At 42.6% G+C, this 18718-nt stretch overlaps 1 protein-coding gene across 2 annotated transcripts in view; it reads left to right on the top strand.

Annotated features, from left to right (window-relative positions):
- Positions 1-18718, top strand: part of LOC149123498 (uncharacterized) — a 132704-nt gene that overhangs the window by 63832 nt on the left and 50154 nt on the right. The window contains exons 4-5 of one of the 2 annotated variants that reach the window (XM_089307424.1): positions 15740-15793; positions 17221-17437. The exons of the other annotated variant lie outside the window; for it this stretch is intronic. Of the exons in view, the coding sequence (XP_089163550.1) occupies positions 15740-15768 (29 nt within the window). The 3' untranslated portion in view covers positions 15769-15793; positions 17221-17437. Of the gene's footprint in view, positions 1-15739; positions 15794-17220; positions 17438-18718 lie in introns of those variants that run through there. 2 annotated transcript variants of the gene reach the window in all.

The raw sequence follows: 18718 nt of genomic DNA on the forward strand, positions 1-18718 counted from the left end.
TGGCTAATCCTCTGCCTGCGGTGCCGGCACCCCAGGTTCTAGTCCCGGTTGGGGCGCTAGATTCTGTCCTCTTTCAATCCAGCTCTCTGCTGTGGCCCGGGAAGGCAGTGGAGGATGGCCCAAGTGCTTGGGCCCTGCACCTGCATGGGAGACCAGGAGAAGCACCTGGCTCCTGACTTCGGATGGGTGCAGCGTGCTGGCTGTAGCAGCCATTTGGTGGGTGAACCAATGGAAGGAAGACCTTTCTCTCTGTCTCTCTCTCACTGTCTAACTCTGCCTGTCAAAAAAAGAAAAAGAAAAAAAAATTATCACTAATTAAATCTTCCAAGAGAGGGAGTAAGGAGTGAAGAAACGACTTTCCAGGTATTGAATGAAACTTCAGAAGTTGTTAGCTGACAAGAGGAAAGAGAGGGTGGACTGATCACTGGATTTACGAATGCAAATCTTACTCTGTAGGTTGATTTCATGCCTTTTCTCTCTATATATAAACACCTCTTTCAAGAGTCAGCAGTTAGATGCAGAATCCTTATCAAATTAAGTCTTATTGCAACTTGCAACCCAGGAAACCAAATGCCAGGTCTGGAAAATGCCAGCCCTCTTTTGCCTTTGCTGGTGCTCCCATCCACCTATTGACATGGACCCACTCAACCTCTCCCAAATGGTAGCCATGGGTCATTGTTGGTGCTTTTGGACACTTAAATATCTCTCTTTATGACACATATGGTGTTTTATCTACAATTACAGTGATTAGTGTAATTGCCTTATCTCTCTTATTATACTGTGAGCTCTTGGAAGGCCAGGCCTATTTCTGAGCCAACTCTTATCTCTAGGGCATGGTACAAGGCCCAATACTTGGCACCTGCTCCAAAGTTGGGAGACAGGGATTGAATTAGGAAAAGCCTTGTTGTTACCAGTGATGGATGTGTCTTCTATTCTAGGATCATGTCTCTTTTTTTCCTCTATATATTGCATTGATTTTTAGGTAAAATAATAGGCATGCATAGGAGAGTGACCCATGTTACTGCTGGGGGCTTAGCTTTGACTGGTGAGGGGAAGAATGTGGACTTTGTATCCCCCTGAGCACATCATTTTGGAGCCAATCACAATTTCAAGGGGATGTTTGGCATCCCCCTGGGAGTAAGGCATGGTCACAGCGGGTGGCACACATCTCTCACTCTTCTTCTTTAGGGTGAACTTAACCTTCTGCAGGAATGTGGTCCTTTTGTGTGTCTGTGATGTAATCCTTGGGTCTCATGGTGGGAATGAATGATGGTTAAGAATCTGGCTCGGAACCTGTCACCTCGAATATTCAGTACTTATTGATAGCCAGAGTGCATTTCATACTTGAGACCGATTTGATATTTGAGAGAGATTTTGGACTATGAATGTTTGCCAGCTCTTTGTCTTGACAGACTGAGATGATGAATGATATGTGATGTCTAAGGAGATAAAATGAGTAGGGCTAGAATGAGTGTGTGCTTTTCTGACAGGGGACGGTTAGAAGGCATTTGAGAAGCATGGATACGTTGCTTTAACTGACACTTTAGCTTTTTTTCTTTCACCCTGACTGACAGATCAGAAGACCTCCTCATCACACCTAAGCATCATTTGGGGAATAAACCAATGGCACGTCCTAATGGCCATGGCTTCGGTTTGGGACTCGGCTTCCTTTTAAATCACGTGGAGTTTTAGTTTCAATTCTGTATCAGTGAAAACTGAAACAGTGTTTGGAACGAGATTTCCTCCCTGCTAGTTAAGTGTCTCCATTCCTTAAAAGTTACACTTGTTATTTTGAAAATAAATGATTTGGAAGCATGTTGAACAAACTTCTGATGTCTGCAATGCCAGGGCAGCCGTGCTAGAGATGAACACCTCTGATTCGCAGGGAAGCTTCCTTAACCAAGGCAGCCGTCTGAGGGGAAAGCTTGCAAGGCACTGGCTGATCTTGTGTTTGTCAGCAAGTTGTTCCTTGCTGGATGCCATTGCTGTTTTAGGAGGTAGTTGAAAGGATGAGCAACAACATCTCATAATTTGGAGTTTCTCCAGTTATAAACCAGGCTATCGTTCCTGAGTTAGGGAGAACCCTCTGCTGTCCCATTGGAATGTGATGCCTTTGAGTGAGTAAATGGGATTTCTAAGAGTCACTGGTTGTCATGCTTTTTGAATGTTAGATAGAATTGGTTAGAAGGTTGAAAATGTCAGTTTCAGGGCCTGCCAACCTAAGTACTAAAGCTAATTATTTTAACAATGTGCAGCTATTCTGCTTGGGACGAGAGAGTGTGGAGAGAAAGGACAGAATAAGTATTCGAGATCATCTTTTCCTTTTTTTTTGCTTTCAATTAAACATCAAGTTAAAATTATTTCTGGAAGTGCATGTTTGATAGCTTCCAAGATGGTGGAATAGAGAGGGAATTTACTGCTCTAATCTAGGGGAAAATAGTTAAAAACAAAAAGAGTGAAGAGATTACAATCCCAGGGAGTAGTTAAGGAGAAACTGCCGTGGAAACTCCACACAAGTTAATAGATCCACACATGGAAACTCCACACAAGTTAGAGGGGCACTGTGGATCAATGTGGAGGGTGTGGACGCACAGCATGAACATGGACAAAACACAGGACCCCAGCTACCGAGAGCCACAACACCAGCTTTGGAGAGTGAGTTGACACCAGACTGCAGCAGCCAAGCCACTGGTGTTAAAGCTGCTTGGAGATCCTGGTGTGAGTCCAGTTGGGAGACCTGTGGGGGACAGTGTACCTGCCAAACTTGAGGAAAAAAAGGGACACATTTCTCTGTGCCTGACCACCCGACAACAGCATCCTGTAAGTTGCTGAGAGAGGGCAGGAACCATTTTGGGCACACATAACAGCTGCTCCGGCTTGTGTCCACGTGCCCAGCAACCAGCTGAGAGGAGACCCTTGAGTCTGGCTGGGAGAAGTGACAAGAAGCTGGATGCCTGTTACTGTGGGAGGCTTGTGTGCTGGGACTGTGTCAACAACTGTGGCTGTGTGGGAAGGCAGAGGGTATGGCAAGGTCTCTGGGCAGTTGCTGTGGGGAGTTCCATATGCCTGAGCTCACTGATTGTCTGGGGAAGGGCATCACTGTAGGATCTGTGCTCACGCTGAGGACTTTGAGTGTTTCTGGTTGAATATTGTACCTGCTGGGGCTAGTGCCCAGGTGTTGGCTGCCTTTGAGGAGAGGAATTGAGCATGAGACTACACCAACAGAGCTGATCAAACCCTCCTCTCTGATAAAAAAAAAAAAAGAGATTTACGATGCCCAACTTGGGTGTTACCTTGGACACTCCCCTCATGCTGGAGCATGGAACAGAGCTCCTGGTTCACACCCAGCACATGCCTCTGGATATTCAATGAAAGAGCAGACGCTCCACTAAAGCCACAGAGGCATAGTCCAAAGATAAAAAGCTATCAGACAGAAAACAACCAAACCACCACCACCAACAAACCACCAAGTATCTCCACAAATGCCTAAAAATAAATGCAGAAATTCAAGAAACAAGAATAAGGAATACAGCATGACACTTCCAAAGGAAGACAATATTGCTATGGATTTGTTCTGAGAGGAGAAACACGGTGGGGGCAAGAGGCATGGAGTCATGTCACAGACACAGTGTCGGGTGAAAGCAGGCTAGAGGCAAGCAACTTGCAGACTCATTTACTTCAGTTGGTGCAGTAGCTTATATAGCCGAGGCAGCCGATCTGGTCAAGGGATGGTTTGTGCTGCAACCAATCACTGCCTGTTGCCAGGCAAGCTCCTTTGCCAGGTGGGTTCCGCTGCCATCTCCTGAGTAACTGACACTTGCTTGCCAGTGCCATCTTGGGACAGCCTTCTCATTCCACCACAACACAACACTTTAATACTAATGTGGAGATGAAGAGACTGAAGAAATGCTGGAAATGGAATTTAAAAAAATGATCATAGAATTACTTACAATCAGAAACAAATCCACAAATTAAAAAAATCCATAATGACACAAATGATTCATTGAGAATTTATTGCTGAATTTTCCAATTTCAACTTATTCCTCTACAGTTGATATGATGCTAGACTAATGTTTTTGCAATAGATTTCTGGCAACCAAAAATGGTTAAATTTGTTCCAAGATATTTAATTCTTTTTGAAGCTAATGTGAATGGGATTGATTTTAGTTCTTTCTCAGCTGTGGCATTGTGTGTACAAAGGCTATTCATTTTTAGTGTGTTAACTTTATTCCTACCAGTTTATGAAACTCTTCTATGAGTTCCAATAGTCTCTTAGGGGAGTCTTTTGGATTATATATATATATATATGTGTGTGTGTGTGTGTGTGTGTGTGTGTGTATGTATTCCTGTCATCTGTAAATAGGGAGAGTTTTACTTTCTCCTTCCCAGTTTGTATCCCTTTGATTTCTTTTTCTTGCCTAATGGCTCTGGCTAAAACATCCAGGAGTATATTGAATAGCAATGGTGAGTGTGGGCATCTCTGTCCTCTTTTGGCTCTTAGAGGGAATGCTACCAACTTTTCCCTTTTCAATAGGATGCAATCCATAGGTTTGTTATATATTTCCTTGATTGTGTTGAGGAATGCTTCTTCTATATCCAATTTGATTAAAGTTTTCATCATGAAAGAGTGTTGTATTTTATCAAATGCTTTCTCTGCATCTATTGAGATAATCATATAGTTTTTGTTCTTCAGTTTGTTATTGTGATGTATCACATTGATTGATCGGTGAATGTTGAACCATCCCTGTATACCAGTGATAAATCCCACTTGGTCCAAGTGAATGATCTTTCTGATGTTTTGTTGGATTTAATTGGATAGTATTTTGTTGATAATTTTTGCATCTATATTCATCAGGGAGATTGGTCTGTAATTCTCTTTATTGTACCATTTTCAGGTTTAAGAATTAAAGTGATACTGGCTTTATAGAAGCAGTTTGAGAGGATTCACTCCCTTTCATTTTGAATAGCTTGAGAAGAATTGGAGTTAGTGCTTTAAATGTCTGGTAGAATTCAGCAGGGAAGCCATTCAGTCCTGGGCTATTCTTGTTGGCAGGGTCATTATATATACTCCCAATTACTATTTCAAAAAATGTTAAAGGATCTAAAGGGAGACATAGGGGCTGGCACTGTGGTGCAGTGGGTTAACTCCCTGGCCTGAAGTGCTGGCATTCCATATTGGTGCCAGTTCTAGTCCCTGCTGCTCCACTTCTGATCCAGCTCTCTGCTGTGGCCTGGGATAGCAGTAGAAGATGGTCAAAGTCCTTGGGCCCCGGCACCCACATGGGAGACCTGGAGGAAGCTCCTGGCTCCTGGCTTTGGATCAGCACAGCTCTGGCCATATGGCCATCTGGGGAGTGGACCAGCAGATGGAAGACCTCTCTCTCTGTCTCTACCTCCCTGTAACTCTTTCAAATAAACAAAATAAATCTTTTAAAAAAATAAAAAAATAAAGGGAGACATAGACGCCAATACAATAGTTATGGGGACTTCAGTACTCCACTTTCAGCAATGGACAGATGATCCAGACAGAAAATCAACAAGGAAACTATAGAGTAATTGATAGAATAGACCAAATTGGCCTAATGGATACCTACAGAACTTTTCAACCTGTATTTGGAGAATAGACATTCTTCTCACTAGTGCATGGAACTTTTTTTTTTTTTTTTTTGGATAGACCACATACTAGGCCATAAAGCAAGTCTCAGCAAATTCAAAAGAATTAGAATCATCCCATTCATCTTCTTGGACCACAATGGAATAAAGCTGGAAATCAGTAGCTGCAGAATCTCTAGAACATATGCAAACACATGGAGACTGAACAACATGCTCCTTAATGAACAGTGGGTCATAGAATAAATCAAAAGAGAAATAAAATTTTTAGAAATGAATGAAGATGACAACAAAACATATCAAAACCTATGGGATACAGCAAAATAGTGTTAAGAAGTTTATAGCAATTGGTGCCTACATCAATAAATTGGAAACTCACCAAATAAATGAGCTTTCAGTGCACCTTTGAGAACATAGTAAAGCAACAGCAAACCACACCCAAAATTAGTAGGAGAAAAGAAGTAATTAAAATTAGAGAAGAAATAAAGAAAATGAAACAAACAAACAAAAAACCAAAATATCAGCAAAATGAAGAGCTGTTTTTTTGAAAAAATATAAACAAAACTGATACACCATTGGCCTAACTAAGCAAAAAAAGAGTGAAGACCCAAATCAATAAAGGTAGAGATGAAAAAGGAAATGCAACCACAGATGCCACAGAAATAAAAACAATCATGATGAATTACTAAAAGAGCTGTATGCCAACAAATAAGGAAACCTAGAAGAAATAGATTCCTGGAAACATACAACCTATCTATTTTGAGCCATGAGGATATAGAAAACCTAAACAGACCAATAACCAAGAGGAAATTGAATCAGTAATAAAAAATCTAGACTCATTTGGGAGAATTCACTACATGTGTATTTCCCAAAATGTAACATAAAGCCTGCATATCTAAAATATGTAAAAGGCAGTTCCACAAACATTTTGCAGAAGCAGAAAAGGAGAAAGATCAATAAAGTACTTATTAACTATAACATTGCATAGAATTTCTATTTATAGATAACAGCACAGATACCATATGATCACATCTTTTGTTAAAATCAATAAATAATCTAGTTTTAAAATCAGCTGCCTCCTTTTCACAAAGCTTTAAAACTACATTCAGGGGCCAGTGCTGTGGCATAGTGGGTAGGGCTAATGCTTGCAGTGCCGGCACCCCATATGGGCACCAGATTGAGTCTTGGCTGCTTCACTTCTGATCAAGATCTCTGCAATGGCCTGGGAAAGCAGTAGAGGATGGCCCAAGTCCTTGGGTCTCTGCACCCATGTGGGAGACTCAGAAGAAGTTGCTGGCTCCTGACTTTGGATTGGTCCAGCTCTGGCTATTGTGGCCATCTGGGAAGTGAACCAGTAGATGGAAGATCTCTTTCTCTGCCTCTGCCTCTCTGTAACTCTGCCTTTCAAATAAATAAACAAATCTTTTTGAAAAACTGTATGCAAAGTGACAGAACAGGAACTAAAATAATGAACACCATCAATAACTTGCAACTATCATGTGCTGTATTTTTTTAAAAGATTTATTTATTTATTTGACAAGTAGAGTTACAAACATTAATAGGAAGAGACAGAGAGAAAGGTCTTCCTTCTGTTGGTTCACCCCCAAAATGGCCGCTGCAGCCGGAGCTACACCGATCTGAAGCCAGGAGCCAGGTGCTTCCCCCTGGTCTCCCATGTGGGTGCAGGGCCCAAGCACTTGGGCCATCCTCCACTGCACTCCCAGGCCACAGAAGAGAGCTGGACTGGAAGAGGAGCAACCGGGACTAGAACCCGATGCCTATATGGGATGCTGGCACTGCAGGCGGAGGATTAGCCAAGTGAGCCAGGGCGCTGGCCCCCATGTGCTGTATTTTTAAAAAGTTGATCTCTAAGGCTATTTGTGGTGGAGTGAAAGCAGATCTTAAATGAACTCATTAAATTTCACCTCACTTTGCTTTTTGACAAGTTAATATTATAAGAACTACTTTTCTTTCACTGTCATCATAAAGTGGTCATTCTAATTGGAGGAATCAGGTGTCAAGGGAATGTTTTCAAGTTATTGTTTAAACAGGATTTTGCTTCTTTCTGTCTTGACTCGTGTTGTCTCTACAGACAGGAGCATGGAATATGCGCTTGGAGGGGAGAAGCACTCTTCCTTGTTAGATCCCTACCTCCAGAACGAACTAATTCACAATTCCCAAACATCTCCGTGTTCCATTGCAACTACTATTTAAGAAATCCATGAAGAAATATTTTGAATGATATAGGCTTCATGTTGAGAGAGGAGAAAGTCAGCAAAAATTTTCTTAAAGTACTGTCTTACCGTTTTCTTTGAGTGAAGTTTTGTTGTTGTTATTGATTAATCCATCAGCCTTTACCAAAAAAGTGCTTAATGAACAAGCACTTTTCAAGGGCCTAAACAAATCCTTGAACAAGTGTTACAAGAGCCTACAAAAATGTTTGAAAACTTAAATTCCTCTGTTGGTTCCAAGTTAAAAAAACTCTGAACAATTACAATTAATTAATATTCAAGGATCTTTAGAATATCACATTGTGTTAACTAGTCTATTGCAATGCAATCCATAAAGTTGTAAGTATTTTTATTGTTTATTTTAATATGTTGATACATTATGGAGTGTGGGGAGCAACTGGGAGCAACTCGGACTAGACTAAGTTACTGAAATTAAGACTTATTCTATGCATCTGCTCTCCCACAATATGGCGCTGGGAGAGGAGGAAACAGCTTCTACACAGCTGCCTCCAGTTCAACCAATAAACTGTAGGACCTGCTCCTGATTGGAGGAGAGCAGCGTACTCGGCGTGTGGGTAGCAGAGTTGGGATTGGTGGAAGAGGACTATAAAGGAGGAGAGAGACAACATGCACCAGGAACATCTAAGGGGAACATCTATCTGAAGGAACACCTGTGCAGCCCGAGAGAGCCGGCCGGCGGTGTGCCGCTCCCCCGCGGAAGTGGGGAAAGTGGCAGGGGGAACCGCCCTTCCACGGAGGTGGAAGGGACGGTAGCCAACCCGGGAAGAACCAGCAGCAAACCCGGGGAGGGCCGAGCAGACAAAAGAACAGCGCAGGGTCCTGTGTCGTTCCTCCACGAAGACGGGGAGCGACATAATGGTGCCATGACTCGGATAGGAAGCCTAGGCAGGGTTTAGTGTCGTTCCTCCACAAAGAGGGGGAGCGACATAATGGTGCTGTGACTTGGATAGGAAACTTAGGAGGGAAGAAATGGGAAGAAGTGGGAAAATACCGCAGAGAGAGACTAGCAAAGAGCCTAGGGAAAAGCCGGACGGAAAAGGTGCCGGAAGAAGCTATCGAAAGCCTAGGCAGAGATTCGGATATGGATGGTGGGAAAGAAGTTAGGATTGAAAGCTAGGATTTAAAGTGAAAGCAAGAAGAAACTTAGACTCAGATACGGACTGCAGGTTGAAAGTGAAAGTGAAACCTAGAAGAAACTTAGACTCGGATACGGACTATGGGGAGAAGCCAGGAGAAAGAGAGGGGAATGTTGTTGGAAGAAAAGTTAGGAAACATACCGGGTAGAGAAAAATGTTAGGGAAAATGAAGCTGCGGGGGCAGGCTGAGGCGGAGACGTAAGCCAGCTTGGGATTCATTAAGTCAGCCTGGGGAACAAGGGGCGAAAATCTGGAACCAGAGGCGGAAACGTGGGCCAGGTTGGAATCCGTCAGATTAGCCCGGGGAGCAAAAGACGGGAAGCCAAACCGAAAGGCGCAGATGTGAGCTAGGTTGAATTCGCCTGGTTAGCCCGGGGAACTTAGACTGAATACCGGTGGCGGAAACGTGAGCTAGGCTGTGTGATTCGCAGAAGCCGCCGCGTGCAGAGAGAGCACGGGGCGTGAATAGATAGGGAACGCGGGGCTAGCGAGGAGGCCGTGGTGCGGGTGCGAAGGGCACAGAGACCGCGGAGCGCGTGAAGCCGGGAAGCAGCCTCGGGGCGAGGCGCCGGGAAGCCGCGGGGATAAGAGAAACAGAAGTTTAGAAGTAAAATGAGAGAAATAGGAATGCTGGCAGATAGAAGTAAAATAGGAGAAATAGGAATGCCCGGAGGTAGAGAAATAGAGAAAAATAAGGCCTCCCCACACCATGGCAATGAGAGAGCTTGGATTTGGTCTGCCTGATTAGTAAGACGATAAGTACCTGTGGGCAGCTAGTAGCTTACCCGCTGCAGGTCACTGAAGACAGGCACATTATCAACACCAATAAGTCTCCCCACAATATGGCAATGAGAAGGCTTGGATTCGGTTTGCCTGATTGCTAGGGCTTGTAAGCACCTGCAGGTAGTTCTAGCAGAGCAGAGCATGTGCTGCAGGGCACCGAACACAGGCACGCATCATCGCCTAAAAACCTCCTCACAACATGGCAAAGAGAGGACCCGGATTCGGTTTGCCTGATTGGTAGGGCTTGTAAGCACCTGTGAGCAACTCTAGCAAGCAGAGCAGAGTGTGTGCCGCGGGGCACCGAAGACAGGCGCGTATCAACGCCAAAAATAAAAAGAAAGGGGGATCTGTGGGGAGCAACTGGGAGCAACTCAGACTAGACTAAGTTACTGAAATTAAGACTTATTCTATGCATCTGCTCTCCCACAATATGGCGCTGGGAGAGGAGGAAACAGCTTCTACACAGCTGCCTCCAGTTCAACCAATAAACTGTAGGACCTGCTCCTGATTGGAGGAGAGCAGCGTACTCGGCGTGTGGGTAGCAGAGTTGGGATTGGTGGAAGAGGACTATAAAGGAGGAGAGAGACAACATGCACCAGGAACATCTAAGGGGAACATCTATCTGAAGGAACACCTGTGCAGCCCGAGAGAGCCGGCCGGCGGTGTGCCGCTCCCCCGCGGAAGTGGGGAAAGTGGCAGGGGGAACCGCCCTTCCACGGAGGTGGAAGGGACGGTAGCCAACCCGGGAAGAACCAGCAGCAAACCCGGGGAGGGCCGAGCAGACAAAAGAACAGCGCAGGGTCCTGTGTCGTTCCTCCACGAAGACGGGGAGCGACATAATGGTGCCATGACTCGGATAGGAAGCCTAGGCAGGGTTTAGTGTCGTTCCTCCATGAAGAGGGGGAGCGACAATGGAGGTGGTACCCCAAAGCAGAAGTCCCAGATCTTGCAAAGGTCTTTGTGTGTGTGTGTGTGTGTGTGTGTGTGTGTTTGTGTGTAGGAAGAGGATCAGAAGATGGTGGCATTGCAGGAAACTTTTTGAAAGTTTGTGACCAAAATAAAAAGCCATGGTGCTCAATATGATAATTTCTTTTTAAAATTTTTTTAAACTTTTATTTAATAAATACAAATTTCAAAAGTAGAACTTTTGGATTATATTGGTTTTCCTTCCATAACCACCCTCCCATCCACAAACCATCTCATCTCCTACTCCCTCTCCCATCCCATTCTTCATGAAGATTCATTTTTAATTATCTTTATCAATATGATAATTTCTAAGAAGCTTAAATTTAATTTCCAAAAGTACTTCTAAAGACCAAATTGTTTCCTTTTAGAACAAAGGAAAGCTTAACTTTGGAATGATAAATGAGATTAAGTAGAATTTGTGATGTACAACTGAAGCAAGTTTCAGAGTTGGCAGTCATCATTCTCCAAGTAAAGAATTAGAAAAGGTACTCTTAATGATCATAATGAGCATGTGCGCAGATGCACTTCCCTGGAAGAAAACTGGATATGTTGAGATTAGAATTTACAAGGCAGAAGTTACTTTATCAAATGCTTTTTTGTTTTATAAAAAGGGATTTCTTACAAGTTGAGTCATTGTTAAGAATGCTTATGCTTGGAGCGTTTGTTATTTGCGGGGAAGTTGTAGGGGGCTGATTAGAGAGTCCTAAGCCAACATTCCTAAAACCCAAAACTAAGCCCCTTGACGCTTCCTCATCATCCTCCACTCATTCTATTCTCTCTCTGGCCAGTCTGTGCTGAAGCCACCTTTGTTCACTTAGTTGCCTGAGTTAGAGGACTTTCTCCCTCCCATCCAAGTTCCTCTCTTCTCACCTTGCACAGCTGCCAATTAATTCTACTACCTGTGCTTCCTCTACTTAAGTGTTGGAATGAGATATTTGCTATGTGTTTCTCTTTTGTCAATCCTTTCTCCCATAGGAGGATTTTTGCAATGAGTCAGATGTTCATACAACATTTGTTGTGTGTCATCCTATGATGGATCCTTACAGCTCTCTTGTAGTACAGATTATTCAGATTAGGAACCAAGGCAGAGAGATGAGGGAGCTGAGGGCTAGGAAGCTGAAGAGGTAATAAATCAATATATAGTGGGCCCCAGTTATGGTTCTTGCATTTGGCTAGGTGCTTCCTGTACATTATCTAGCTTAATCCTTACAACCACTTGGGGTTGGAATGATACATATTGTTATCTATGAGGAGGAGTCTGAGTTCAGAGGCTAAGACATGGCTCAAGTTGGCACAAGCAGTAGCTGGTGAAGTTGGCTTTGAGAACCTGGCTGGTTCTCTTTCTTTCATCATTCTTCCTCTGCTGTATTTTCTGGCAAGGAAACAGATGCTTAAATTGATGTCTTTTGATTTCAGTTTTAGTTTCTAGTGGCTTTCCACTGGTATATCCTTTTAGTGGTTTAACATATCTGGCAACAATGAATAAAACACATGTTCATTATTAGTAATAATTCCATCGATAAATAACTTATTTCAACATGCTATTTTTAAGAATTTTTATATTTATTTTTATTTTATTTGAAAGACAGAGACAGACATGGAGAGCTCTTCTGTTTTTGGCTCACTCTCTAAATGGCAACAACATCCAGGGCTAAGCCAGTCCAAAACCAGGAGTCTGGAACTTAATCTGTGTCTCCCCTTTGGGTGTCAGGGACCTGAGTACTTGAGCCATCAGCTGTTGCCTCCCATGGCATGCAGTAGCAGAAAGCTGGAATTGAAAGTGCAGCCAGGACCCTAAGCAAGGCACTCCAACATGGGATGCAGGTGTTTCAAGCTCCATCCCATCACTGTCCCAAATGCCCACCCCTATATGGCATTTTGACATGACTGCTTGCTTTAATTTGGTAAAATATTTCCTATTTATTTGCTAAGGAATCTTGCATCTTCAAAAAGGGCTCCCACAACTCCCCCAGAGATTGCAATGCTTTCCACTTAATGGAATGTCAATGGATTTTCAATGTAATTTTAAAGTACAGGCATTACATATACCAGGGCACAGGCATAGGTGAGTAGCCCAGAGTATTCTTTTTAAGATTATGATGCTGAGCTCCTGTACAGAAACACTCTGATTTATGACTACGGACAACTTTAACAGAGCTGAGAACTGAATAACAATGGAATTTGCATAGCATATGTAATAGACAAAAACTAGATAACTCAAAAAGTATGTAAACTCATAATAAGTGTCCAAACATTGATTGATTAGGTATTTATATATAGTAGCTCTTACATTATATGTCTTAAGGAGGGCACACAGGTAGAAGAGTCTTGAATGTTTAGAAAAACAGGAATTAAGGGAAAACCTGTCCCTCTGTGGGTTAGTGTAAAGAGGCCTGCTTTTGGGAGTCCTGTGGTCTGAACCATCCTTGTTATTAACTCACCACACACAGGTGGGTGAGTCCTTAATCACACTGATTCCCAGTTTCCTCTGGGTGAGTAGAAGGGGGTAGAGCAACTCTGAAAAGCCCTTCAGGTCTCATATTCCACTATATACCAAGATTCAAATTTGTTGCGACAGTTCTCTTCACCTCATAAAGAGAAAGATAATAATTCACTTCTTTCCATATTCATGAAGATTAATGTCATAACAGTGCTCAGTCTTCACATTCATTCTTTTTATAAATTGCAACCCCAGAACTTGTGCTGTGCAGTATTCATGGAAAAACAAATGACTTTCATGCATAATGAGGCTCATATCTTGCTAATCTGTCTTGTATAAACTGAGTCCCTAAGGTATAACAATCATTCTTAGCTACACATTTGTTTAGATTTTCTGACATGCAACTGTAGTCATTTAAAAAGAGGCTTATGCTTTTATAATTCCGGAATAAGACATTGATTTGTTATTATGACTTTTCCGGAAATGATTCCATCTATTTGCAAAACCACAGTTGAACTGAATCACCTTAAATAATATAAATAGGCATCATGAACGAGTTGAAAATTCAACCGCCCCTCAAAACGTGCCTTATTTTCTAGTAAATTTATGTTTAGATGCCAGTTTAGATAGAGGTCAGGATTTATTCTGTAACCCCAGAAAAGAGCAAAGGAATTGCAGGAGCTAGGAGGTTCAAACTGCACGAGATGCGCTCTGACAATGAAATGCAGCTTCCTCCTCCCCATTCTGGTCTCTGTGCTGGATCATTGCACTCTCCACGGGGGAGAAAATGAAAGCTCTCAAGTCCCGGCAGTCCTGTTGAGGCTGCTTCGCAGGACATTTCTGAGGAGATTTTGTTTGTGAGCCACAAAATTGGATCCATAACAAAGCAGGCCACTGAGGAGGAAGCAAAAACCAGAGATTTATAGAGTGAACTAAAGTGCTTGAAAATCCTTCATGGAGGAAAAAAGATTTCATGGGGTTGAACGAGCCAAGAAGTAAAAGACTGGACAAAGCAAAACGTCTGAAGCACAGACTTGGCCTTATTTGGTTGTTTCAATGACAAGGGAAGGGAGTGGGCGTTGGGCCTTGTAGCTCAGGTGCCAGTTAAGATGCTCATATCCCATGTTGGAATATCAGAGTTTCAGTCCTGGCTTTGGTTCTTGATTCCAGCTTCCTGTCAATGCAGGAAGTCATCAGGTGATGGCTAAAGTACACACATGGGAGACCTGGCTTGAATTTCTGGCTCCTGGCTTCAGCCTTGTCCAGCCCCATTTGTGGGCATTTTGGGAGTGAACCAGTGGAGGTGAGTGCATCTCTCTTTCTTTCTGGCTCTCAAAATAAAAAAAATACATGTGTACTTAGAAAAGTTCATGAAAGGGACTGGCTCTGTGGCGCAGTGGTTTAAGCACCTGCCTGCAACTCTGGCAACCCAAACAGGCACCTGTTGTAGTCCCAGGGGCTCCACTTCTGATCCAGTATCCCTATTAATGTGCCTGAGAAAGCAGTGGAAGATGTCTCAAGTGTTTGGACCCCTGCAGCCATGTGGGAGCCCTGGAAGAAGTTCCTGGCTCTTGGCTTTGGCTTGGTCCAGCTCTGGCCATTGTGGCCATTTGGCGAGTGAACCAGAAGATCTGTCTCTCCCCACCCCCACCCCATAACTCTACCTTTCAAATAAATACATGAATATTTTTAAAAAGGTTCATGGAAAATGTAGTTATAAGTTTATTTTGGTGCAAAAATTTTTGAAATCCATGCATATAAAGGTTCTTCAAGAAGTTCACAGAAAACTAATATTATCATTATTATTTAAAAAATTTTTATAGACTTTATTTTAAAAGGCACAGCCTGCAGACTCAGGCCCAAGTCATTTTGGTTCAAGGATTCTTGATTATTTAAGAAAAAACTATGTGTGAATTTCAAACATTTTTTTTGTACCAAAATAGGCTTATTCTTAACTCCATTATTCCACAAACTTTTTGAAGTACCCTTGTGGATAGATCCCTTTAGGTATGGGTCTACTAAAAATGGGAAATTCTCTTCAGGAAAAAGCAATCAACAATTTTGCTTTAATGGGGGTCTAAGTCAGATCTTTCATGGACGATGCTGCTTGGGTTTCCTAATGACATCTTCTCTGCCCCATAGGGCTAACTTCTTTTTTTCTTTGACTGTCTCAAATTTTCCTTAATTTCTCTATTTTTCAATGTCTTCCATCCCACCTTCCATGAATAGAATTCATGGAGACAGTTGTGTGTTGCTTTGCTTTAAGAGTATGATTGTGTATCAGCCAAGTCACTTACCAAGAGAATCTATTTACTCTGATTGCTTCCTCATTACTGTGAGATCCTGGATGAAACCCGTGTAGCAGAAGATAAAGGTCCTTCAAAACTGAGCTCAGAAAGCTTTGAAGATTTCTCTGATCCTTCCAAAGAGAATAGTAATAGCTAAAACTTAGTAAAGAACTTACAGTGTCCTAGATACCATGATTTGAATGTGTTAAGCCATTGAGCCCTTACAACAACATTACAAGTATTATTATTGTTTCTGTTTTACAGAAGGGGAAGTTGACATGCAGAGAGGTTAAGAAAGATGCCCGAATCACATAGCTGGTGAGTGATAGGGTCTGGCTTTCTAACCATGCTGATTTAGAGCCCCCTCCTTTGCTCTGACATTCAGCTGCTTGACTTAATTCTTGGCTTTGGCTTGGCATCAGCTGACTTAGTGTTGGACACCATTCTCAGTTTTGGGGACCTAGTTTGTGACTTAAATACTTGGCTCATGGATTTCATGTACATTTGGGTTTGCTTCCAGATTATTCTCGGCTTGTGAAACAACATTTTCCATGACTAATAAGAAAAATAATCCCTTTTCCTTCTTATTTCTCCTTTAGTTCTGTATTATTGCTTGCCCCCAACTGTGTAAGGGTGAATATTTAGATAGAATCCCATGGTTCCCACCTTCTAGAGCATAATGATGGCAGGCATACGGTACATTGAGGCAAATTACTTAAGACTGAGAATAGGAGCTCAAGTTCTAACCTGAAGGTGCCTTGAGGACAGGCAGGGTTTTAGTTTTATTTACACTGGTATGGTACCTGGCGATGCTGTGTGCTCAATAAATACTTATTGAATGGAGACATGAAGTAATGACTGGATAGGAGGAAGTGGTGGCACTGGGCAGACTCTGGACAGGGATGTCAAAGCAGAGCCTCTCTGTTGTTTAAGTTCCATGCTCCAGTAGTTGAGTCAGCTGGATAACACCCACAAGAGCCAAAACAATCCCACCTGACAGTGGTGATGAGTCTCTGGTGGTCAGATTCAGTAACTGACAACCAACTGGCTTAGAGGTAGATTCAGCAGTGAGCTAGAAAAGATAAGGTCAGCTGGATTGGTCCAGATGCCGGAGTCTGCCCATCCTGGAGCTGGGACTCTGAGCCAGGTCTCCTGCTGCTGGTGGGTCCCGTCCTTCTGGGCAAGGCTGGCCATCTGCTTCAGCCTTGCATAGAAACCCAGACCCTGCACACACACAAAGGCATTCATGTAGGCACGTTTGTCCTGCTTCTTTGCCAAGTAACTCGAAATGGCACAGAGCTGGGCATTTTCCTAAACCAGCCTGCATCACATGCTGTTCAAAACCCTCTGCTACCAGGTCTTGGAGTTTGTGGCCTCTCAGACTCTGGTCGGAGGATAGCACCTTATTTCGTGTTGCATTCTCAGTTTCTAGCTCAGGGCCTGGCATTGATCCTGAAGTTCTTATTGAATGAATAAATGAGTGCATGAGTGAAATGTATGATGGCACGTATCGGTAGGATCAGCAGGGAAAGTGCTCAGTGCTATGTGGCTCTACTTGTAAACTATTCCCTGTTTTGCATTTTCTAAATTGAGTCCTCAAGACTTTTCATCTTGCTTTTTATGACTATGGAAATAACATTTGTGTGCTTGAATAAGGCAGATATTTAGAGCATTTAGAAATACTAACTACAGGGGCTGGTGCTGTGGTGTAGTAGGCTAAGCTGGCTGCTCCACTTCCGCTCCAGCTCCCTGCTGATGCACCTGGGAAAGCAGTGGAAGATGGCCCAAATCCTTGAGCCCCTGCACCCACGTGGGAGACCCGGAAGAAACCCCTGACTTCTTGGCTTCGGATTGGCCCAGCTCCGACCATTGCGGCCATTTGGTGGAGTGAAACAGCAGATTCAAGATATTTCTTTTTCTGTTTCTTGCTCTGTGTGTAACTCTGCCTCACATATAAATAAATACAATCTTTAAAAAATACTAACCACAATTTTTAAATGAATAGTGAAAGTTTTGCCTTTCACCTCAATGAATAAAAATACTGAGAGGAAACCTGGAGTGAATTAGTCTAATGCATCATCATGATCTTCTCAAAAATAAAAATAATAAACATTTTTACTGCTTGATTCTCTTATATGTTGAAATTATTACACTAAATATTAGCTCATGTTATTAATATATGTTTTTTAGTTAATTCAGTTTGGATAATGAATTAGGGTGATTAACTTGCATGCCTGCATAGGAAGCTTATTCTTGGATATGAAAAAAAACAAGGGACAGGAGTAGGAACAGCAGAGGTAATAGAAACGCCCCCATACAGACATGTCTAATTTTAGTAATTTCTTTCAGCATTTCACACTGAGGTTATTAGTACATAGCAGGCAAGTAGATTGGACTGCCTGGGCCATCGCCTTCTCTATTCACCAACCCAAAGACATTCTGGCCTTCCATCCAATGGATGCTCAGGAGAGAGAGAGCCACAAAGGCAACCAAAGGTTCTGGTTAATTCACAAATTTCCCAGTCAGCTCCTGGAATAATGGAGAGCCAACTGTAACAAATCTGGTTTCAGTCTCAAGCACAAATCTCTGTATTTATGGGCATCATCTCTGTATTCTCTCTCAAAGCCATTCTCAACTGTGAGATTCCTGTTCTACCACTTTAAAAATAATCAAGTAAAGAATAAACTTGTATCTTTTTTTTTTTAGTCTTAAATACCTTGTATTTCATCCAGAGAAATAAAAGTCTTAGGACCCATTCAGCAAATGACCAAATAGAGCATTTCAATATGACGCCTGGGATGAGCAGATTTAACTTATTTTCTGACTTTTTTTTGTATCTGAGAAATGAAAGAACTGATTTTGATTCTGTTACTTGCAAATTCATTGGAGATTTTCTGCTCTGTCAGAAAAAAAAATTATAAAGGGGTGGACTTTGTGATGCAGTAGGTTAGGTTTCCATTTGGGACATGGGCATTCCATATCAGAATACCTGTTCAAGGCCTGATTCCTCCATTTCTAATCCAGCTCCCTGCTGATGCACCTGGGAGAACAATAGATGATGGCCCAAGTCTTTGGGTTCCTGCCACTCCATTGGGAGAGCCAGATGGTGTTCCTGGCCCCTGCTGCTGTGGGAATTTGAAGAATGAATCAAGGTGTGGAAGAGCGCGCGCTCTCTCTCTCTCTCTCTCTCTCTGTCATTCAAATAGATAAATCTTTAAAAATTATGTGAAATAATGAATACTG

This window comes from Oryctolagus cuniculus, chromosome 11, assembly GCF_051225735.1.
Source record: "Oryctolagus cuniculus isolate XC-2025 breed Fujian yellow rabbit chromosome 11, ASM5122573v1, whole genome shotgun sequence".
Taxonomy (NCBI): domain Eukaryota; kingdom Metazoa; phylum Chordata; class Mammalia; order Lagomorpha; family Leporidae; genus Oryctolagus; species Oryctolagus cuniculus.